The following is a 25,685-nucleotide window of genomic DNA, read 5'->3' as shown; positions in this document are numbered from 1 at the left end:
GTAGGGATAAGTCTGGGAATTTTAGATCAGTGAGCCTTACATCAATGATAGAAAGTTGTTGGAGAAGATTCATGGGATAGGATTTATGTTCACTCGAAAAGGACTAATTCGGAGAAGTTAGCATGACTTTGTGCATGGAAGATCATAGCTCAAAAATCTGACTGTTTTTAGAAGAGGTGACTGTTGTTTGTAATATATTGGTTGAGACTGGAGTGGGTTGGAAAAGTTTGCAGATAACAGGAAAATTATTGGCATCACAGACAGAAAAGGCTGTTATGAAGAATATAACATTAGATAGAATGGAAAGTTGGGGATAGCAGTGGCAGATGGAATATAATCCAGACAAGGCAAGGACCTCAGAGAGACCTTGGGGTGCAAGTCTGTAGCTCCTGCAAGTGGAAACGTTGTTGGATAGAGTTTGAGAAAGGCATTTAGTATACTTGCCTTCATAGATCTAGGCATTTAGTAGGTCAGATATGCTGCAGTTATGCAAAATATGCGAGACCATACTTCAGACAAACGTTACAGGAGCATCAAAACAAAAACCACAAGGCTACTAAACAGCTTCCTCCCACAGGCAGTCAGACTGCTAAATAGCTGCTCTACCTGACTCTGCTTTGGACACTTTTAACTTGCACTGGAAACTTATAACTTGATTTTAACCAATATGTGGCTGTTGTGTTTTACTATTTATTGTTGCGTTTGTTATGTTATGATTGTACTTGCCCCTGGGAAACGCTGTCTCATTCTGCCCTGCAGAGCTGATGTATGGTTGGAATGACAATAAAGTTTTTGAATCTTGAATCATTGAGCTTCAGCTAATGAAACCCAACATCCTGTATGTCTTCCTCATTACCTTATCTATCTTTGTGCTATTGTTAGTGATCTTTAGATTTGTTTATATCCTTCAATAATCACTCATGGTTTATGTCTTATCCTTATCAAGATTTCTGAACTGATTGCTTAGCACTTATTTGGATCCAATTCCATCTGAATTAGTTCCACCTAACTTAACTAGCCGATCGATATTATTCTTCAACCCAAAATTTACAACCTGATACCTTTCAGTATCACAAGAGTAGGTAAACTGAGGAATGCTTCTGAATCTACAGAAAGAACATCAACCCTACACTTACAAGCTAACTTTTGACCTGTGATCCAAACTTTGTATCTGTAACAAGACAATATACCTCCCGAATCCTAACAACCGCACTCCTACACAAGGAGAAACTGAGGAGGTACAAGTTGGTAGTTCTTTGGGTGTGTTGACACCGTGATACAGAATGTAGAAGGCAGCATTTGTCATTCTTTCTTCATAAGTCAGAGCACTGAGTACAGGAATTGAGGCGTCATGTTGCAGAAGATGTTGGCAAAACTACACTTGTGGTGTATGAAGTTCTGTTCATTTAGCTATTGGAAGTATGCCATTAATCAGGAAAGACTGCAGAAAAGAATCATAATAATATTACTGGGACTGAAGGAATTTAGTTATAAGTAGAATCTGCTTTTTTAATCCCCTTGCAATGTGAGAAGTCGGGGGGGGGGGGGTGTACATTATAGACATACAAAATTACGAACAGGACAAGATTGGTGATCTCAATCTTTTTCACATGGTAGGGAAGTCTATGTAGTTTTCACATGGAAGGGTATAAATTCAAAATGAGAGTGCAAGATTTAAAGGGGATCAGAGAGAAATTTCTTCTCCACACAGAGTGTGGTGGATATATGAAATGATTTCTCAGTAGAAGTGTTAGACGCAGGTACAAATTACAATGTTTAAGAGACAATTTGGACAGGGTTGTAAATAGGAAAAGTTTATAGATTTATGGGATAAACACAGAGAAATGGAAATGCCTTAGATAGGGATGGATTTTGGGCTAGAAGACCTGTTTGTGCTGTATAGCTATGACAAGTAACAATCCCCTTACCACCTGATAAAATCTCTAAAAAAATATTTATTTTACTTCAAAATATCTCTCTCATCCACTGTAAGCATAAAGGTCAATACATTTAGGGGTTATCGGATAATCCTATGTAAGAGGCTCATCATTTTGGATTCAAAAGGTCAGGTTGTTCTTCCAAACTTGCAAATGCAACTTAAAAATTGTCACCCAGCAACTTACTCATTGTAGAAATGAAATTTTAAAAATAGTTCTAATGATGTTAGTAAAATGCCTTTTGTGCACATTCACTGAATAAATAGCCTGAGTTCTGAGAAGGTGCACATAAAACTGCATTAGGTGGGACAGAAATTCTTTGAATATCAACAGGATGGGATTTCAAAAACAACAAAAATTTGTTTCTCCTTTGCAATTATATTTTAACAATGAGGTATACCATTTCCATGCTCCACAAACAATGGTGCAATTGGAAACTAGAAGTAATAGTCACTTGGTGCCCTTGCGACAGTTTCTTGTTGTCAGGAAATCTGGACTTGTATAACTCCATTCCAACTTCTTCAGCTTATAAGAAACACTTTCAGATACATTTCCCACATCAAAAAAAGTACAGCACAGAAACAGGACCTTCAGCACACAATGTCTGTGCTGAAGACGACATAATATTAAATGAAATCCATCAAGCTTGGGGCTATATCTCTCCATTCCCCGCATATTCATGTACCTATCTAAATACCTTAAATACTACAATTCTGTCAGCTTTCACCATCACCCCTGGAAGCATGTCCAGGGATCTGTCACTATAAAAAAAACTTCCCTCCTTCTCCTTAATACGCTTCCCTCTGATATGACATTTTAACAGGAAAAAGACAGTCTAGCAAAACTATTCATGCAATTTTATAAATTTCTACCAGTGCAAAACTTGCCACAATGCAAAATGTGTCTTTAATGTGTCTTTACTTGTCTTTAATGTTAAATTTCCCCTCAAGTTAATTTATCTATTTAAGCCTTTAAGATACTTTATTTATTAATACTTGATAAGCTTCTTTCATGCTAGCAACCTGAAGTAGCATTGTTAAGAATTGTAGTTACTAATTAAATGAAACACAAGACAGAAGATATTCTAAATAAACAATGTTTAAATTATGATTTATGATAACACTTGGTTTGTAGAAGAAATATTTCTACATTCTGCCAATAATGTTCTACAAATTGTACTGGAGGAACATCCTTTTCCTAAACGGTCTCCTGTTGCAGAAAATAAAGAATACACATGATATTAGTTGTGGAAAGGAGAATTATCTGGAGATTTCCTGATGCGAGTGGGTGGAAAAGAAAGGGAGGAACATGACACAGTTGAAAAAAGTGTGGAACAAGAAACTACAGATGCTGGAATCTGGAGCAACAAACAATCTGCTGAAGGAAGTCAGTGGTTCAAGCAGCATACATGAAAGGAAAGTAATTGGCAATATTTGGGGTCAGGACAGAGTGGAGAGACCAAGACAGCTAGCACATAGAGAAGGGTATGACAAGAGAGGATTCCAAGATGCTTGATGAACAGAGGAAATGGTGCTAGATGACAGGCAGGTCGTGCCAGATAGGTGAGGTGAATAAGAGTGGAGATGGAAGGAAGTCACAAGTGAATGGTAGATGCAGGCAGAGAGAAAAACAAAACAACTAATGGAGTGAGATGAGTGAAAAGTTGGGAGACAGTTGCTGGAGGGAAACAAGCAGGAAAACAAAGCACTACCTGAGCTGCATCCAGATATGTAAAGGAGAATGGGAACCATTAGAGGAGAGAGATGAATGACATTGAAACCAGATTGTGGGCATGAGATGGAAAGGAGAAACTTGCACATGAAATAGGTAGATGGAGCTCGGAAGGAGAAAGGGAACAAAAATAGGAGGTTGGAGGGTCAGGAGTTTGGGGGGTGGGGAGGAGATTGTGGTTTACCTAAAACTGAAAAATTCAATATTCATGCCACGGGGTTATAGACTACCCAAGTGGAATGCAAGGTACTGATATTCCTGCATGGGGCTTCATCCTCACTAGAGAGAAGGCTGAGTATGAACAGTGTGGGAATAGGAAGGGAATGAAATGGCTTGCAAAAGGGAGCCCAGGAGCTCATTGCAAAATGAGCATGGGTATATTGCCAAATAATTGCTAAGCAAATTGTCAGATTTCAGATTGATTTATTTATCAAATGTGTCGTTTGTGTTAACAATAAACGTGATGCAAGGATGTGCTTGTGCCCGCAAGTGTCATCACACATTCTGGCACTAACATAGCATGCCCACAATGCTCGGCAGAATCAAAGATAACACAATATGCAATAAAACAGCACCACTAAAGCAAGCCCCGTTTCTCCTTCCTACCTGCCCACCATGCACACACACAGTCCTCCAGTTCCGAGACTGGATTCACAGAGACTGGGCCTTCAACTTCCCCAGTGGACTGTCAACTTTCAGACACAGGGCTCTAGCCAACGGGCCTCAACTTCTGTTTGACCTTTGGGTTTTGACCTTTAGTATCAACCCCAGGATGATGACCCTGGATGAGGACATCCAATTCTGCTCTTGCTGATTAGTGGGGATCAGGGCAGGTTCTACTATTGGCAGTGAAAGAAGGCCATTGGTAATATTGCAAAGTTAAAAAAAGACAGCTGAAGATAAGGATAGTATAATACACTCCCTGGCAGAAGTATAGGAAGGTCAAAGCTCTTACAATCTAGAAAAAAGGGCAATTAAGTAGGGGACAATGAGGATAAACTCTGGAGAAAGCAAAGAGTAAAATATCTGAATCATCTCCCACACAGAGCAAGAGCTTAAGCAACACCAGTGTACGACAAGAGCACCGATGACAACCTATGATGCGCCTAATACTCAAATTTTAAGTAATCCTGAATATTGCATTATAAGCAAAGAGGAAAATATTTAAGCAACACACACAAAATACTGGAGGAACTTAGTAAGCCAGACAGCGTCAATGGCAAAGTGTATAGTCAATGTTTTGGGCAGAGACCCTTCATCAGGACTTTTGTGTGTGTTGCCAGTATTTTGTGTGGTACTTGGATTTCCAACATCTGCAGATTTTCTCTTATTTGTGATAGGAAAATAAATGCTTTGGATTATTTTCAGAATTACTTTGTGATTCTACATATATCCACAAACCTTTGCAAGTCGTGCCCTCTTGATTAGGTCGTTGAGCTTTCGCAAAGCAGCATTTCGAGGAAGACTCTGGATATCTTTAAACAAATCTTGTTCTTCTGCCTCAAAAAGTTTGCGATTGTCTGGAATCAGCAGAGGATGAGACCAGAATGAGCCAATGTACACCCGAATCACTTCAGGAGTGTTGATAATTTTGCCCAGAGACCACATGAGAGCACCATAGACACGCATTAGTTGCTGCGTTTCAATCTGATCTGCCTTGTTCAACACCACACGGATCTTGTCCTCATGATTCTTCAGTGCTTTTATAACTTCAGAAAATTCATCAGAAATGTCCAGCTTATGAGCATCAAACAGCAGGATGATACGGTCAACGCGTTCTGCAAACCATTCCAATACAGCAGCAAAGTCATAACCTGGAAGAGACATTCAGAATTAGAATCAGGTTTAATATTGCTGGCATAGGTCATGAAATTTGTTGTTTTATGGCAGCAATGTGTAATAATACAATAAATTACAATATATATAAAAAATAAATTAAGTAGTGGAAAAAGAAAGCAAAAAAGAAACAAAGTGAGGTAGTGCATATGAATTAATTTTCTATTGAGAAAAAGCTGTTCCTAAAACATTCAATGTGTGTTTTCAGACTCCTGTACCTCCTCCTTGATGGAAGCAATGAGAAGAGGGCATGCCCTGGGTGATGGGGATATTGTCTTTTTGAGGAATCACCTTTTGAAGACGTTTTCAATGCTGGAGAGGCCTGTGCCAATGATGGAGCTTGCTGAGTATGCAACTTTCTTCAGCTTTTGCTGATCCTGTGCAGTGGCTCCTTCATACCAGATGGTGATGCAACCAGTTAGAATGTTCACCACAATACATCTGTAGAAATTTGCGGGAGACTTTGCTGGCATACTAAGTCTCCTCAAACCCCTAATCAAATATAGCCGCCATTGTGCCTTCTTTGCAATTTCATCAATATGTTGGGCCAGGACAAATTTTCAAAGATGTTGACACCCAGGAACTTGAAACTGCTCATCCTTTCCACTGCTGATCCTTTAAAGAGGACTGGTGTATTGTGGTGAACTACATATACCTGTCTGGACTGCTCCTGTGGTTCCTCCCACAGACCCCTGTATAAAGGCGACTGAGGCCTGTTGCCCTGCCTCATTCCCCAGGATGTAGTGTTGTTCATTCTTCCAGTCAATAAAAGCCGATACCTCGCTTCCTACGTCTCAGCGTGAGTTATTGATGGTGCATCATGTATGTTCCCAACTTCCCCTTCCTGAAGTCCACAATCACTTCATTGGCCTTACTGATGTCGAGTGCAAAGTTGTTGTTGCAACATAATTCAACCACCTACTATCTCATTCCTGTACGTGCTCTCATCACCATCTGAAATTCTGCCAACTATATTGTGTTGTCGGCAAATTATAGATGCTGTTTGAGCTGTGCCTAGCCACATAGTTGTGGGTGTAGAAATAAATTAATTGCAGTTCTAAATCTCAAGCAGTTTAGAACTATATTAGTGTTGTGCATAGAAGGAAGACAACACTTGGTTTATTCAAATGCATGGCCCAATGAATCAATCCTAGTTTAGAATACAGAAACTTTACCAGTTCCATTACTCCACAGTCCCGAAAATTATTCTCTCAGTGCCTCTCCAATTTCCCTTGGATGGTATGAATGAATTCAGTTGCCATTATACTTGCAGACAGTAGTCAGAACTAGGAACTTTTTGCCCCACAAAAGTGTACCATTCCTCCATCATCATCTCCCCCCAACAATAAAAAATCCCAGAACATTTGTTCAAAATTCTAAGATCTCTGCCTCCTATCCATGAACTACTAATGGGTGAAGCCATTCTTTCTCTAATCATCCATAATTCACCTAAGTGGATAGAGTCTTGGGTGGCAGGGTTGCTGGTAGGGAAAGAAAGAGAAGGGGTGATGCAGGGGGTTGCAGAGTAGAGAAAATTGTAAAAAGCATGAATGTGATGTGAATTGATGAGAGCAAATAAAATTCTTCACATTATTTGGAATTAACCTGCATTGCAATCTAAATTAGCCGATTTTAATCTCTGAAATTACTAAAATATTTAAAATAAAATACTTGCTAATATATAGCCACATAAAACAATTTAAAAAATTGAACTTGCATCTTTAATTTGCGAATCCATTTAGTAACAAGGTCACATTAAAGGAAAGCATCACAAAGAAATTTGAATTTTTATTATTGTTTTATCTTGGCTTTAATAAAAGGATGAAAAACAGGAAAATATCACGCATGTAAATAAAAAAGTAACACACTATATGTATATATATATATATATATATAAAAAAGTGACACACTAAATATATAAAAATAAACAGTTGTGGGGTTACAAATCTACTTGTAGTATGCAGGCCTGTTGCATTAGATAACAATAAGCGATTGAGTTTTCTTAATAAACACAAATTAAAGTAAGCTTTTAATTTTAAACTAGATTAGAAAAAGAGACACCTCTTATAAATTTATTGTAGAGTCCACAAGATTTGAAGTTAAACTGTCATGCAGATATGCAGGATTGGACAAGTTACATTCATCCTCTTGGCTGGCTTTGGATGTCAGAGTTCACCCATTCCTTCAGCTAATTTTGACATATATGGAACTATGAAAGTTACAAGTAATTCTGCTTTTACTGGTTTGTTTGGGTAAATAAGATAATAATTCGCAATCACTCTGCCACTTTCACTAACCTTTCATTGTTCAATGCCAGTTGCCAACTAGGTTAATAGAATGGTACTCTACATAAGCTCTACACATGTACATATATTCACTACAGAACACTCCCCATAACGCTAGAATGCAGGAACACAATAATGACCTCATGAAAAAAGTTACATATCAATCCATAAAGTTAAAATAACATATACATTCCAGTCTATCATGGGTGAAGCCCTCCCCACCATTGAACAGATCTACATGAAGTATTGTCTCTGGAAAACAACATCCATTATCAGGGTTCTCGCAGCCAGGTCATGCTCTCTTCTTGCTGTTGCCATCAGGAAAGTGGTACAGAAGTCTCAAGACTCACACCACCAGATTCAGGGACCCTTATTATCCCTCAACCATCAGGCTCTTGAACCAAAGGGGTAACTTCACTCACCCCATCATTGAAATGTTCCATCAACCTATGGACTCCCTTTCCAGGATCCTTCATCCCATTCTCGATATTTATTACTTACTTATTTTTGTTATTTCCTCCTTTTTGTATTTGCAGTTTATTGTCTTCTGCACTCTGGTTGAACAATCGAGATGGGCAGTCTTTCTTTGATACTGGTTATTATTCTATGGATTTATTGAAATGCCCGCAAGAAAGTGAATCTCAGGGTTGTATATGGTGACATATGTACTTTGATAAAAAAATTTACTTTGAACATTCTTTTAATGCTTGTAACTCATACAAAATATAGCAAAAGTATACAAGTTCTTATTGGCACTTCTGAATTAATAAATTGCCAAATCCAAACCATGTTAGGAAGATGAAAAGTAGGCTTGAATTGATAGCTGATATTGCCATTACAGAGCCTAAACAATGGCAAAAGTCTGAACCAAGTTAAATAATAGATATTTCTCTCCCTAGATAGTGCTGGTTGGGTGGAGGGGATTGGGGTAAAGAGGAGAAATTACCTCTGTGGCCAGATCTGAGACACAGGGAAGAGTAAAGTCAGGTAGTCATGATAGAAGATTCAATAGTTAGTGGTACAGACAAGAAGATTCTCTGGCCGTGAAAGAGATGCAAGGCTGTTCTGTCACCTCCCGACTGCTAGGGTTAAGGATATCTCAAAATGGCTGCAGAATATTCAGTGGAGGGCATGCAGCCAGAAGCCATGGTGCACATTGGCACCAATGGCATAGGTAGAAAGAGGGAAAGAGTTCCTGCAAAACAAGTATAAATAGTTAGGAAAGAGACTGAAAAGCAGGATTCTGTATGTAGTAAAATTTGGATTACTTCATGTCACATGCTAATAAAGGTAGGAATAGAAAGACAAAACAGATGAATGTATGGCTGAGGAATTTGCACAGGGATACCTGTACAAAAAGGGATGGGTCGCACATTAACCAAAAGGGAGTCTGTCCAGAGTTGTGATGTTTTAGAAAAAAAATAGAGAAATGAGTATAAAAGTGGGGAAATTGTGCTATTAGTCACAGACAACATCCTAGCTGTACTCTGTGAGGTCATAATGGAGGGCTCATCCACTGATCCTATGGGAAGAATTCAAAAATAAGGGGTGCAATCTCTCTGAAATGATTATGCTACAGACACCACCTCCCCCCCCCCCCCCCCACCCCGCCAATAGCCACTAGGACATTGAGGAACAGACATGCAAGCAGATGAAGAAAAAGGTATAAAAATAGGGTCATCATAATGTGCAACTTCGACTTCCCTAACATAGATGAGATGTTGACCAGGTGGTTGTGGTGTCAGGAATAAAAATCATCTGGCACCTGTAGCCACTGCCCATACGCCAACTCAGCTGCAGAGGATTGCAGGTCCTCTTTTGGAGCCATTCTGAGCCCCAGAGGGACCCATGGGAGATGGTTATGCTAACACGTCCATCAGGGAGGCCTTCAAAGACTCTAAGGAGCGGTGAAACCACTTACACAGGCTACTGGACCGTGGGTGATGTGCCGTAGTGTGAGGCAATATAACACCTATGTTAGAGAGGTCTGACTTGAATTGGGGACTGCAATCAGAAAAAATGAAGTGCCAAACCAAGCAATCAAAAGTGTTGATGAATGCGCAAGCCATGTGCGCGGCCGTCGTCAACCTGTGGCCACCTTGTGGTGCGTCCACCATGCACCAAGTCCACACTGACGTGGTAAAACTATCGCTCAGAGACCTTGAAAGGTGCTGACGGTGCCTGAATGTGATGGTTGATTTTTGCCCACTGACACACAATACAGGCTGCACTCCAGTCTTGCACGTTCTAAGGCTGTGCCACACAAACTTTAAAGCAACCGGTTTCTGTGAAGCCATCCTACCTGGATGTGCAGGCTGTGAGTTGTGTCAAAAACAGTATGCCTCCACTTTGCAAGCACTATGCAGTGAGGCTGAGACATCACACAAGACAGAAAGTCCTCAGTCACTTAACATCAAAAAACTGTTGGCTCATGACTTCTGCCTTGTAAGCCTGGTCAGTAGCATGGTCAGCATGGTCAACCCAATGTATATGGCATTGAAGGCAGGCCACGAGAGGCAATGAGCCACAGCATTACTTTTCCCTTTGATGAGTTCTATGTCAATCATGAATTCCAAAATGAAGACTAAGTAGCATTGCCGCCAAGCAGAGGGTCTTGCGCTTTGGCCATCACATACGAGGAGTTTGTGGTCAACAGATGCAGTGAAATACTGACCCTCCAGTAGATGGACAATCAGATAGAATCTGAGAAGCTCGTGGTCAAATATGCTGGGGGAGCCGGAGGGGTGGGTGGGGTCAGAGCTGCAGGCTGAAGAAGGCAAGCAGCTGCCACATTCCTCCAACCAATTGTTCATGCACAGTATCCACAGCATAGCCTGAGGTGTCAGTAATGATGGTTATAGATTCGTTGGGTGAGTGTTCGCCAGCGTTGTCAAATGCTCTGGTCACATCTGCTGACCACTCAAGTATGCGATTAGGGGCACTGCTTTTAAGGATACTATACAAAAAGAGCACAGGTTCTGCACCTTACAGAGTGAAACTGTGATAGAAATCCACCATATCTAAGAATTCTTGCAGTGCTTTGGTAATGCGGAGCTGTGGAAAGTCCATAATAGTGGCGACTTTTGATGGCAGAGTTGTTGCACCTTTTGTGGCAATTCAGTGGCCATGAGCATCAATAGTAGACAACCCAAATTGGCATTTAATGGTATTAATAATCAGCCCATGTTGGCTTAAGCACTTGAAGCGAGCAGAGATGGGACAAGTGTTTGGTTTTTGATGTGTTGGCGACCAGTATGTTGTCTGGGTAAACAAAAAGAAAATCAAAGTCTTTTAAATCTAAGTGCTTGTGCATGAATCACAAAAAGTTGGCTTGCAGGTACAACAGGTTATTAAGAAAGCAAATGGAATGTTGGCCTTCATTGCTAGAGGGATTGAATTCAAGAGCAGGGAGGTCATGCTGCAACTATACAGGGTACTGGTGAGGCCGCACCTGGAGTACTGTGTGCAGTTCTAGTCTCCAGACTTGAGGAAGGATACACTGGCTTTGGAGGCAGTGCAGAGGAGGTTCACCAGGTTGATTCCAGAGATGAAGGGGTTAACCTATGAGGAGAGATTGAGTTGCCTGGGACTATACTCTCTGGAATTCAGAAGAATGAGAGGGGATCTTACAGAAACATACTAAATTTTGAAAGGGATAGATAGGTTAGAAGTAGGAAAGTTGTTCCCATTGGTAGGTGAGACTAGAACTAGGGGACATTGCCTCAAGATTCAGGGGAGAAGGTTTAGGTCGGAGATGAGGAGAAACTGTTTTTCCCCAGAGAGTGGTGAATCTGTGCAATTCTCTGCCCAGGGAAGCAGTTGAAGCTTCTTCACTAAATATCTTTAGATAGTTAGATTTTTACATAGTAGGGGAATTAAGGGTTATGGGGAAAAGGCTGGAGCTGAAGATGGAGCTGAGTTTACGGACAGATCAGCCATGATCTTATTGAATGGTGGGCAGGCTCGTTGGGCTGGATGGCCTACTCCTGCTCCTATTACTTATTTTATTATGTTTAACACAGAGTCTATTAGTCGCTGGAAAATCTGCTGCATTTTTCAGGCTAGATAGATAGATAGATACTTTATTCATCCCCATGGGGAAATTCAACTTTTTTTCCAATGTCCCATACACTTGTTGTAGCAAAACTAATAACATACAATACTTAACTCAGTAAAAAATATGATATGCATCTAAATCACTATCTCAAAAAGCATTAATAATAGCTTTTAAAAAGTTCTTAAGTCCTGGCGGTTGAATTGTAAAGCCTAATGGCATTGGGGAGTATTGACCTCTTCATCCTGTCTGAGGAGCATTGCATCGATAGTAACCTGTCGCTGAAACTGCTTCTCTGTCTCTGGATGGTGCTATGTAGAGGATGTTCAGAGTTTTCCATAATTGACCGTAGCCTACTCAGCGCCCTTCGCTCAGCTACCGATGTTAAACTCTCCAGTACTTTGCCCACGACAGAGCCCGCCTTCCTTACCAGCTTATTAAGACGTGAGGCGTCCCTCTTCTTAATGCTTCCTCCCCAACACGCCACCACAAAGAAGAGGACGCTCTCCACAACTGACCTATAGAACATCTTCAGCATCTCACTACAGAAATAGCATGCGCAGAAACTCAAATAGGGTCATAACAGCAGTTTTGGGTACATCCTCAGCGTGCACAGGTGTCTGATGGCAGCCCCCGACTAAATCCACATTAGAAAAATTATTTTTCTGGCTAAACCTGCTGGAAAGTTTTGAATATATGAGACCAGCTAACAACCAAGGGTGCTGACCTCATTAACACAGTAGTTAACACGAAATAGGTAGCAATCAACATTGGACCACGTGAAGGGAGGAAACCCAAGGACAATTTTATCTGCGTACAATGCCAAGTACTTCCACATCAGCAAACTCAGTCTTCGTGCTAGCCAGCTTTTGAGTCTAGCCTATGTGAACGAGTGTGGACCAACAAGCCAGCTGTGGAAATATGGTGCTTGAGCTCATGCTTTGTAACTAGTGGAAAGTGAGGGTTTGCTGACGTTTCGGAATTCACCCAGCAGGTGAGGGAATTCACGTGCTGGTGCATACACTAGACAGTTATTGTGGGGAATTTACTGGTGGTACAGGGTAATAACCCAAAGTCCTTTGCGTCCACAAGCCAGCAGTTCCTAAGATCCACCAACAGTCCTTTGCTGTACAGAAATTCTGCACCAAACAGAGGTCTAGCAACTTTAGCTAAGAGAAAGTCCCATGTGTTGTGTTATCCACTAAAGCAAAGCATTGCACATTGTATCCCACAAGGCAGAACCCTGCTGGCATTGGCAGCCTCCAAGAGGAACAATGCACCTCTGCATGGCACAGTACAGACTATCAGCCATTTTAACAAGCTCCCTATAGTCATTCACAGATGTATTCGTGAGGGCTATGCAAACTTGATCAGGCATTTGCTGTATAAAAAGAGTTCTTTAAAAAAATATAAAAGGATGGTGATTGTCCAGGAGAGCTAGCATGTGGTCCATTAGTTCTGAAGGCTTAGTGTCGTGCAGGCCGAGCTAGGAGAGCTATGCTATCATGCCACCTATAGAAGACAGGGAAGCAGCTGATGGGACTTATTCTGGCTGGAAGAAGAGACAAGCTTTCTTAGAGTAGTGGGTGCCTGGAATAATGGTGGTGGTGAATTGGGGGGGGGGGGCAGGGTGGGATTCTAGACTCTTAGATACTTGACTGCGTGGGAAATGGAAGCACATGGACAATATGTAAGCAGAAGGGATTAGTAGCAGGTATTTGATTACTAATTTATTTAATTCAGCAGAACACTGTACACTGAAGGGCCTATACTTGTGTGGCTCTATGTTTAATTTAATCAAACCATCAGTAATTTAAGCTGCTTAAATTACAGTGCACACAGGAAAGCAATGTACAATTACAATTTCTGAGAAAGGACAGGTGATGAAAAATTTAATTTTTTACTGAATTAAAAAATAGTTACATTGCTTAAGTAAAACTTCTGAAATCACTACATCATTATCGTCAATTGTGAGTGTTGCAATAATTCTGTTCAACATCAATAATGCATTTTACACTGGCCTAAATAGTCAGCCTTAAGCAAAGACAATAAAACCCAACAAAACAGATTAGAAACAGTTGTTTATCACCAGAGTCAAAAATCACTAATGGAAAAAAGATTCCTTCTTTAGGATTCCTTTGTACTCTTCAAGCATTTTATACAAAAACGTAATAAAATTAAAAACAAATATATTAGTAGCATGGAGATCAAGCAAATCAAATCGCTTCATGAATGTGTAAGCATCAGGTTTCAAACTGTGAAAAAGGTTAATGCAAAATATTATTAGCAACAAAACTATAAATTAGACAAAACTATTTCTATGTTTGTTTAGGATGTGGTAGAAGTAGCAAGGCAGTGTTGTATTATCCATTTCTGGTTACCCTCAAGAACAATGAACTGTTGTCCTAAATGATTATGGGATAGCAGTTTCCAAACAGAACTGCTCAATCCCATATCCAATAAAACGAATTTCACAATTTTTCATTGTGTGATTTGCTCAATGTCATAAACGCACTGAGTGAAATTTAATTTACTAGCACAAACATCATTGAAGCAGCTTCTAGCATTTGCTTTTGGGACAAGAGGTATCACAAGGTCAAAAGGAGCAAAAGCTACTGGAACTAAATCAATTTAACCATATGCAAAAAAAGGCATGCACTATCCATCATAGCCCTACTTCCTCACCACCTCTCAAGGTAAAAAAAATCCAGTAACACAATCAGAATGTGTATTTATTTGAACATTTGAATATCTATTTCTTTAATGAGAACAATTCTTCGTCTTGTACAATGGTAGTTTGTCATTAGAATTGCAGAGCTTCTGGTTTCACAAAATGGGAATGGGTTTGCAGGGTATCTTGAAACAGTAGAAGTTATGGAAAGACATAACCTAGATTAAGGGACTATTACAGGAAAAGTATTAAGCACCTTTAATATCATGTTTATATAGCTTTTGCCTTATATTCACTCATGTAATTTTATTACAGGCTGTTTAAAAGTTAACAACTGGGTTTTTTGCTTCAGCCAGCACATTGAAAGGAAAAAAAAACACTGGCTGCAGCTGTGTATGTGAAACAAGAACTTAATTGTACAATTTCTTAGGGAAGGGGTTAAACATATACTCGTGGTTCAGCACTGGAGAGCATACAAAAATGGAAATACAGGACAAATCACTAAAATTTAAAACCCCATAAATTACCAATCAATATAGCAAGGGATTTAAGACAACGAAGCAAACAGCAAGCCAGAGATAGCCTTCTATTGGAGGAGTTAAGAATAATGCAAGTATTCTAGTTAAGTCAGAGTGAGATTTTTATTTTTCTTAATTAAAATAGCTGCGCTGCATTGAAATACCTCCATATGGGCATCTACGGAGCCAGCTGTACCCATCCTCATGCTCTGCTTGGAGATAAAAGATGTTTAATTTCTCTTCATTGCTTTCAAATAACTTCACAAATAAAACCCTTTTTATCAGCATGTCCATGATTTAAAAAATATGTACAATGACTATTGTAAAAAAAGGATGCACTTGCACTTCAGATAAAACATTCAATTGATGACTTAATAAAAGACATCACAAGATGCCATAATTTGAAAAAAATAATACACTCTGCATTCATCTCTGGAAGATCAAGCACCATCATTTAACCATACATGGATTCTTAACACCAGCTTACTGTGGCAGCTCAAGTACCTCTTCACAACCTTCTGGTTTGTAAATTAAAACCGAACCCCCTCAAGCTTCATATACTTCACAGGATCTAAGATCACACTTTAAGTATTCATTCTTGTGTAATGTTCCCCTCTTTACATTCCACATTTCTGATCTTGAAATTGTTCACAAAAATCACTTAGCATATTAAGGAATCTATACATTTTGAATTTGTAGGTTTATAAATCTTCATTAGATTTCATTTGCAATTCCTTGCCCCCACCACAAATGAAGGCTTTAATTTTGAGTAGTTTCTATTATCGTTTGAGGTACACTGGATGAACCACTTAGCTAGCTTGAAAAGATTAAGAATATGCAATAAGAAGGTTCAATTTTTTTTTCCTATATATTGTGGTAGTTCATCTAATGCATCCCAAAAACAATAATGGAAGTCATTTTAAAAAATCAGCTTTATTTAACTTTAAACAGAAAAAAAAATCCGTAGATGCTGGAAATGTTGAGCAACAGAAAATGCTGAGGAAAACAAGTCAGGCAGCATCTGTAGAAAAGAATAAACAGTCAATGTTTTGGGCGAAGACCCTTCATCAGTACTGATGTAGGGCTTTGACATCAAATATGGACAATTCCTTACCTCCTTTGATGTTGCTCTAACTGCTGGGTACCTTGCTCTTATACACTTGTGATCTGATATCCAAACTTCTAGATTCAGTATTCTGACCAATGAAATCAAGAGTGCTAAATGCCTTCTTCACCACCCATCTGTCACTTTTAAAAAACAAGGGACACCATAGACAGTGCGTATTGGTAAAACACCTTGCTGACAATCACACTTCCATCTTAAGGATGTTCTACTGCTCTACTCTCTACACAACTGTGGCTAAGCACAGATCAAGTGGCATCTATAAATTTGCCAGAGACACCATTGTTATCAATAAAATCTCAGAGGTCGCGTACAGCAGTGAGATAGATCAGCTGGTTGCGTTCAAAGTAAATTTATTATCAAATTACATTCATGTCATCGTAAACAACCCTGAGATTAATTTTCTTCTAGGCATTCACAGTAAATACACAAAACGTATCAATGAAAGGCCACACCCAACAGGACAATGTGCAAAAGACAATAAACTGTACAAATACAAAATGAAAACAATATAATAAATAAGCAATATAGAACATAGCATGAAGAGTCCTTGAAAATGTGTCCATAGGTTAAACAACAATCACACACTCAACATCAGTAAACTGATCGTGGATTTCAGGGATGGAAAGTCAGGACAACATACACCCATCCTCATTGAGAGATCAGCAGTAGAAGGGTAGGCAGCTTCAGGATCTTGGATGTCAACATTTCAGAGGACCTATCCTAAGCCCAATCGACTGGAACATGCAGGCAGCTCTACTTCATTGAGTTTGAAGATGTTCAGTATATCAAAGACATGCAAATTTCTATAGATGCAGTGGAGAACATACCGAGTGGTTGCACCACAGCCTGGTATTGAGCCTCTAATGCAAAGGATTGAAGGAGGTTGCAGAGAGTTACAGACACAGCCAGCTCCATCACAGATAAGATCCTCACAATCCAGGACATACCTTTGCCATGACCATTAGGGAGAAGGTACAGGAACAGGAATTTGGTCACCGAATTACAGGAAGGATATTAATAAGATTGAAAGAGTGCAGAGAAGGTTTACAAGGATGTTGCCAGGACTTGAGGACCTGAGTTACAGAGAAAGGTTGAATAGGTTAGGACTTTATTCCCTGTAACGTAGAAGAATGAGGGGAGACTTGATAGAGCTATATAAAATTATGATAGGTATAGATAGAGTGAATGCAAGGAGGCTTTTTCCACTGAGGCTAGGGGAGAAAAAAACCCAGACGACATGGGTTAAGGATGAAGGGGGAAAAGTTTAAAGGGAACATTGGGGGGGGGCTTCTTCACACAGAGAGTGGTAGGAGTGTGGAATGAGCTACCAGATGAAGTGGTAAATGCAGGCTCACTTTTAATGTTTAAGAAAAACTTGGACAGGTACATAGATGAGAGGTGTATGGAGGGATATGGGCCAGGTGCAGGTCAGTGGCACTAGGCAGAAAAATGGGTCGGCACAGCCAAGAAGGGCCAAAAGGCCTGTTTCTGTGCTGTAATGTTCTATGGTTCTAACTGAAGATCTACTCTCAATTTAGTAACAGCTCCTTCCCCTTAAATCAGATTTCAGAACAGTCCGTGAGCACTACCACTATACTTCTTTTGCATTATTTGCAATTTTAGTAATTTTTATCTTTGCACTGTAGTGCTGCTGCTGCAGCAAAAATAAGTGTCGGCATGAGACAGTGATAATAAACAAGTTCAGCCATAGATAAAGATTGCTAAAACTATTGGGGAGGGTTTAAACTAATTTGGCAGGGGTTTGGGAACTGGAGTTATAGGGCTGTTGGTTTATAAGCAGAGACAGTGTGCAGTGAGACTGTCAAGAAAGACGGCAGATTTTAGGGGAAAATTGCAGTCAGTGGGATGAGTTGTAGTGTAAAAGGGGAACAAAATTGAAAAGGATGATGGATACAGGACTGAAGGTGTTAAATTTGAATGCACACAGAATACAGAATAAAGTAGATTAACTTGTTGCACAGTTAGAGATTGGCAGGTGTATTGTTGTGGGCATCAGTTGTGGCTGAAAGAAGATTATAGTTGGGAGTTTAACAAAGGATACACATTGTATTGAAAGGACAGGCAGGTAAGCAGAGGGGTTGGCATGGCTCTGTTGCTAAAAAAATGAAATCAAATTCTTAGAAATAGGTGACAAAAAGATTAAAAAATGTCGAATGTTTGTGGGTAGAAGTAAGAAACTGCAAGGGTAAGAAGATCCTTATGGGAATTAAAGACAAGCTTCTGAACAGCAGGCAGGATGTGGGCTACAAGTTACAACAGGAGATAGAAAAGGTATGTCAAAAGGGCAATGTTACGATGGTTATGGGGGATTTCAATATGCAGTTAGATTGGGAAAATCAGGTTGGTGCTGGATCTCAAGTGGAAAATGCCTACAAGATAGCTTTTTAGAGCAGTTTATAACTAAGCCCACTGGAGGATTGAGCTTAAAGTAAAGGAACCTTTAGGAGACAGTGATCAAAATGTGATAGAATTCACCCTACAATTTGAGAGAGAGATGCTAAAGTCAGATGTATCAATGTTACAGTAGAATAAAGGGAACTACAGACGCATGAGAGAGGAGCTGGGGAAAGTTGATTGGAAGAGGACACTGGCAGGGATGATGACAGAGCTGCAATGGCTGGAGTTTCTGGCAGCAATTTAGTAGTGCAGGATACATATGTCCCAAAGTAGTAGTAGTAGTATTCTAAAGGCAGGATAATTAAAGTGCGGCTCACAACGGAAATCAAAGCCAACGTAAAAGCAAAAGAGAGGGCATAATAAGAGCAAAAAAAAGTGGGAAGCTAGAGGATTAGGAAGTTTTTAAATACCTAAAGTCAACTAAAAAAACAAGGAGAGGGGCAAAGAAAACAAAATATGATGGTAGGCTAGCCAACAATATCAAAGAGGATACCAAAAGTTTTTTCAGATATACAAAGAGTAGAAGAGTAAGAGTATACACTGGACCACTGGAAATTGATGCTAGAGAGATAGCAATGGGAGCCAAAGAAATGGTAAGTAAACTGAATAAGTATTTTGCACCAGTCTTCACTGTGGAAAACACTAGCAGTATGCCAGAAGTTCAAGAGAGAGTTAGGGGCAGAAGTGAGTGCAGTTGCTATTACTCGAGTGAAGGTCTGAAGGTAGATAAGTCACTTCAACCAGATGAACTACATCCCAAGTTTCTGAAAGAGGTAACTGAAATGACTATGGAGGCATTAGAAATGATCTTTCACGAACCACTAGATACTATAATGGTTCTGGAGGACTGGAAAAATGCAAATGTCAATCCACTATTCAAGAGGGAAGGGAGACAGAAGAAAAGAAACTAGTTAGTCTGACCTCAGTGGTTTGGAAAATATTGGAGTCGATTGTTAAGGATGTTAAGGACCTCACGTGGTCTCTACACACCAGCTGTGTGATGAAAAAGGCACAACAGTACCTATTTCACCTCAGACGATTAAGGAAGTTTGGTATGGGCCCCCAAATCCTAAGAACGTTCTCCAGGGGCACAATTGAGAGCATCCCAACTGGCAGCATCACTTCTTAGTATGGAAACTGTACCTCCAGCCCAACACATCTGTAACGTGAACTTCCCATGATTCAGGACAGTTACAAAGACAGGTGTAAAAAAAAGGGCCCAAAGGATCATTGGTGACCTGAGTCACCCCAACCACAATCTATTCCAGCTGCTACCATCCAGGAAACAGTACCGTAGCATTAGAGCCAGGACCAATAGGCTCCAGGACAGCTTCTTCCACCAGGCAATCAGACTGATTAACTCATGATGATTTGAGAATATTTCTATGTTACATTAACTCTTCTATTTATTATAAATTACTATAATTGCACAGTTAGATGGAGATTGTTGTAATGTGAGTATTATTAAAAGTAAGTTAATACTAATTGGGAAGCTGTGGTAGCAAGAGGTGGGATCCAGGGTTGGCGGGGTCTTTACTTCCGCTCTTTTTACTCCCAGTATGCATTGTATATAGTTCCTCCATCCAGGCCGCACGAGGTACCTGGAAGCCTCTGTATTGTAAATATCATTTCCCGTCCCAGATAAAGATGCTCTTTGGCCATCAAGTTGTCGAGTGGTCTTTTTGTAAAGTAGAAGTTACCACATATTTTTGGCGATGAGTTAAACTGGTTTTGTGGACAGGTCGGCCTTGTTTTCGATCAGAAGCTGTGAGTGGGCGAGGAGCCTCATGTTCAATGGCTGCGTTCGGAATGGTCGGTGTGTTTGATGAGCAAATTGAGGAGTGGCCGGAGTACAAGGAAAGGTTGGGCCACTTTTTCTGTGCGAATGGAATTACTGAGGAGGCTAAGAAGCGTTCTATTCTCCTGAGTGTGTGTGGGGGCAAAGATGTACAAGCTGATAACGGAACTTAGCTACACCGCGGAAACCCGGAGAAATTCCATATGACGAACTGGTTAAGCTCGTGGGGACTCACCACAATACGAAGCCTTCTGTGATAGTTCAACGGTTCAAGTTTCACAGCCATGTCTGGAAGCCATGGTCAGTTTGTGGGCAGTTTTGTGGCTGAGCTTCAGCAGCTATCGGAGCATTGCGATTTCGGAGACGCGTTGGATGACATGCTCCGTGATAGATTAGTATGCGGCATTAATAATGCCACCGTACAACGCCGCTTGTTGGGGGAAACCCCACCGTTGACTTTCAAGACAGCCCTAGGGATTGCCCAAGGCATGGAGATGGCTGCTGATAATGCCAAGAATATACAGAAAGGATATTGGGGGGGGGCGGGGGCGGTAGCAGTCGGCGGCTGGTGGGAGACTGGTAAACAGGCAAAACGGGTGGAATGTTTTCGGTGTGGAGGAACGCACTATGTAAATGTTTGTAAATTCAAAGGTACCGTCTGCCATGCTTGTAGCAAGAAGGGACTTTTAGTTAAAAAGTGCAGGAGCATAAAGGATAAGGTTAAGCCTGGGCAGGGGAAAGCTCAACAGACTCAGGCAGCCACACACCACCTGGGAGAAGCAGACGGAGAGGCAGCGTGTGCCTACAACATGTTTGGGGTGGAAACGGATGAGGGACCACCTGAACCATATTATGACACCGTCACTGTCAAGGGAAAGGATATTAAGTTTGAGATTGATTCAGGGGCTACTGCATCGGTCATTAGTGAAGAGACCTACAGGAGGACATGGGGATCCAACCTGCCTCCCATCAGACCATCTAAGCTCCAACTCAGGACCTAAACAGGGCAGCCCATACCTCATTTGGGGGTGTTATATGTGGATATTTCAGCCGGGGGCCAGAAGGCTGAAGCCAGGCTGGTGATAGCTAAGGGCAGTGGGCCCAGTCTTCTGGGCTGCGATTGGCTTCGCAAAATCCAGCTCAACTAGCATGAAATTAAGTATGCACGCACGACAGAGGACATTCTGCAGCGGTTTAGTGACGTTTTCAGGGATGAGCTGGGCACACTGAAGGGCGTGACCGTGAAACTCCATGTCGACCCTGAGGCCACACCACGTTTTTTTAAGCACAGATCAGTGCCCTATGCCATGAAAGGCAAAGTCGAGGCAGAGCTGGTACGTTTACAGGGGCTGGGCATCATTTCCCTATTGTTCCAGTTTTGAAGGCGGATAAAACGGTGAGGATATGTGGGGTCTACAAGCTTACGGTGAATCAGGTCTCTAAGCTGAATGAGTACCCATTGCCACGGGTGGATGATCTGTTTGTGACCCTGTTACCCTGGGGGTAAACTGTTCACAAAGTTGGACATGAGCCACGCCTACCAACAGCTGCCACTCGATGAGGACTCAAAGGAGTACGTCACCATCAATACTCACAAGGGATTATTCAAATACAATCGCCTGGTGTTTGGAGTGGCGTCTAGCCCCGCCATTTTCCAAAGGACAATGGACTCTTTGCTGCAGGGGATTCCGCACGTAGCAGTGCATCTTGATGATATTTTGATCACAGGAGCCACGGAGGGGGAGCATCTGGCTAATTTAGAACAGGTGCTGAAGAGACTCTCAAATGCAGGGCTGCAGTTGAAACGCAGAAAATGTGTGTTCCTGGCTCCCAGTGTGACCTACCTGGGACACAAGATTACAGCTGAGGGGCTTTGCCCAGTGGAGGACAAAGTGAGAACTATTAAGGAGGCCCCAAGCCCCAAGAGCGTCACTGAACTCAGATCATTTTTAGGCATGGTGAATTATTATGGCAAGTTTCTTTCGGACCTCTCAAAGGTTTTGGCCCCACTGTATAAGCTGCTTCACAATGACAATAAGTGGCGGTGGGGTGAAGAGCAGGAGGAAGCTTTCAAGGAAGTGAAAGAACTCCTGCACTCAGCAAAGTTGCTCGTTCACCATGACCCAGACAAGGAGATCACCATTTCATGTGACGCTTTGCCCTATGGAGTCGGGGCAGTTCTCTCACATGTAATGGAGGACCGTTCAGAGAAGCCTATTGGTTTTGCTTCGCATACCCTGATGGCCGCTGAGAAGGGATATTCACAGCTAAACAAAGAAGGTCTGGCCATTGTTTTTGCGGTCAAACATTTTCATCAGTACCTCTATGGACATGCATTCACAATTTATATGGACCATAAACCACTGATGAGCCTTTTTAGGGAGACCAGATGCATCCCACCGCTAGCCTCAGCCAGGATACAGCATCAGGCTCTTACATTGTCAGCCTACCAGTATACTATTGTGTATAGAGTGGGTGGGGATAATGCAAACGCCGATGCGCTGAGTCGACTCCCTTTACCCGAGATGCCTGTTACTACATATGTGCCTCCAGAGACTGTGTTTTCATTGGAAAGGCTGTCCGCGACACCTGTAAAGGCGACCCAGATCAAGCAATGGACAGAGAGGGACCCAGTCCTGTCTCAAGTCAAGACTTTCCTTTTACAAGATTGGCCCAGAGTTGTGGAAGGAGAGGAACTGAGGCCTTATGCCAAATGCAAGACCGAATTGAGTCTGCAGGATGGTTGCATTTTCTGGGGGCGAGGGTCATCGTGCCTCCCCCTGGCCATTCACAGATTGTGGAGGAAATTCATGAGACTCACCCAGGGGTGTCTCGAATGAAAAGCCTTGCAAGATCCTACGTCTGGTGGCCAAGAATGGATCAGGATCTGGAGAACAAGGTAAAATCATGCACACAATGTCAGACCAATCAGAACATGCCACCACCAGCTCCTTTGCACCCATGGGAGTGGCCAGTCTACCCCTGGTCTAGGCTACATTTGGACTTTGCTGGCCCCTTTATGGGACAGATGTTTCTTGTAATGGTAGATGAGCATTCCAAATGGATCGAAGCTCACATCATGAGCAACATCACAGCCCCCTCAACCATAGACAAACTCAGGCAAGTGTCTGTAGTCCACGGGTTGCCTGACACTCTGGTCACTGATAATGGCCTGTCGTTCACCAGTGAGCTGTTCAGTGAGTTCATGCAGCAGAATGGCATTCGTCACATTCAGACAACCCCTTTCCACCCAGCCTCAAATGGTTTGGCTGAGCAGGCTGTTCAGACAGTGAAGGAAGGCCTGAAGTGGATGACAGGGGACTGTCTTAGTACCCGGCTTTCACATTTGCTGTTTAAGTACCGCCTCACTCCACAGACTACGACTGCATGCAGTCCAGCAGAGATGCTGATGGGGCGTAGGCCTAAGTCAAGATTGGGCCTGCTGCACCCAGACACGAAGGCAAAAGTGGAGAGAAAGCAGGAAGAGCAGAAGGAGGGACATGATCCACATGCGCAAGACAGACAGTTAGAACCGGATGTCTATGTGAAAAACAATCAGGAATGGCTACCTGGTGTTATTCTTAAGCAGAGTGGTCCAGTCTTCTATGCTGTTAAGCTGACTGACGGGCGTGTTTTCCGCAGACATCAGGACCATGTGCGCCTGCGTCATGATTCCGGCTCAGAGTTAGACAGTTCCATGGAGTTTCCAATGGCGAGACAAACTACTGAGGAAGCATGTCCACCAGTGACTTTGCTAGAGGGAGACACATTGGCAGAGGGGGCAGAGTCCCCTGAAGAGGATGGACATTCTCACGTGGACACACAGAACCCTCTCGTGTCTCCAACACTAGATCCACCCAAAACATCCTCACCAGCGGTGCCTGCTGGGTCACCGGGGGTAGCGTGTAGATCGCAGCGCCCTCGCAAACCTCCGGCAGACTGAATCTTTGATTGGATAGTTTCTTTTGTTACTAGATTGAATGTTGAATTTGCCATTTTTTTTTTAGCTGTTTTTGTATTGATAACCTGTTGCTAATGATACCACTGTTTTTATTTCTCAGTTCTTCTATATTTGGGGAATGTTGGATTTTAAAGGGGGAGAAGTGTTGTAATGTGAGTATTATTAAAAGTAAGTTAATACTAATCAGGAAGCTGTGGTAGTAAGAGGCGGGATCCAGGGTTGGCGGGGTCTTTACTTCCACTCTTTTTACTCCCAGTATGCATTGTATATAGTTCCTCCACCCATGCCACACGAGGTACCTGGAAGCCTCTGTATTGTAAATATCATTTCCCGTCCCAGATAAAGATGCTCTTTTGGCCATCAAGTTGTTGAGTAGTCTTTTTGTAAAGTAGAAGTTACCACAGAGATATAACGTAAAGATTTTTACTCCTCATGTATGTGAAGGATGTAAGAAATAAATTCAATTCAATGTGTTTTCAGGATACTTGGAAGCACATGATAAAATAGGCAAAAGTCAGCATGGTTTTCTTGAGGGGAAAAATCTTGCCTGATAAATTTGGCAGACTTCTTTCATGAAAGGACAAACAGGATTGAAAAAGGAGAATCAATGGATGTCGTGTACTTCAATTTTCAGAAGGCCTTTGACAAGGTGCCGCACACGAGGTTGCTTAACAAGATTCCATAGTATTACAGTAAAGTACTGGCATGGATAGAGCATTGGTTGATTGGCTGGAAGTAAAAGAGTAGGAATAAAGGAAGCCTTTTCTGTTTGGCTGCTGGTTACAAGTGATATTACTGGTTGGTGTTGGGGCAGCTTCTTTTTACGTTGTATGTCAATGATTTGGATGATGGAATTGATGGCTTTGTGGCTAAGTTTGTAGATGATAGACAGAGGGGCAGACAATGTTGAGGAATCAGGGAGGCTGGAGAAGAACTTGGACAGATTAGGAAAATGGGCAAAGAAGTGGAAGATGGAATAAAGTGTCGGGAAGTGTATGGTCATGCACTTTGCTGGAAGGAATAAAAGCATGGCCTATTTCCTAAATGGAGAAAATTCAAAAATTTTAAGTGTAAAGGCACTTGTGCCTCTTTGTGTAGGATTCTCTAAAGGTTCATTTGCAAGTTGAGTTGGTGGTGAGGAAGGCAAATGCAATGAAAGGACATATTTCAAGAGGACGAGAGTATAATAGGATGTAATGTTGAAGCTTTATAAAGCACTGGTGAGTCATAACTTGGAGTATTGTGAGCAGTTTTGCATCCTTTATTTAAGAAAGGATGTGTTGACATTGGAGAAGGTCCAGGGAAGGTTCACAAGAATAATTCCAGGAATGAATGGCTTATCATATGAGG

General features: G+C 41.5%; 1 protein-coding gene across 2 annotated transcripts in view; it reads right to left on the bottom strand.

Moving 5' to 3' along the window:
* Positions 1 to 25,685, bottom strand: part of LOC140733148 (EH domain-containing protein 3) — a 76,299-nt gene that overhangs the window by 16,957 nt on the left and 33,657 nt on the right. Inside the window, exons 4-5 of one of the 2 annotated variants that reach the window (XM_073056068.1) lie at positions 15,197 to 15,241; positions 5,070 to 5,482 (exon numbers count right to left, since the gene is read on the bottom strand). In XM_073056068.1, the coding sequence (XP_072912169.1) occupies positions 5,070 to 5,482; positions 15,197 to 15,241 (458 nt within the window). The remainder of the gene's footprint in view (positions 1 to 5,069; positions 5,483 to 15,196; positions 15,242 to 25,685) is intronic. The other variant, XM_073056069.1, reaches the window with a different exon arrangement.

Source organism: Hemitrygon akajei, chromosome 9 (genome assembly GCF_048418815.1).
Source record: "Hemitrygon akajei chromosome 9, sHemAka1.3, whole genome shotgun sequence".
Lineage (NCBI taxonomy): Eukaryota > Metazoa > Chordata > Chondrichthyes > Myliobatiformes > Dasyatidae > Hemitrygon > Hemitrygon akajei.
This window is presented reverse-complemented; position numbering and strand designations above follow the sequence as displayed.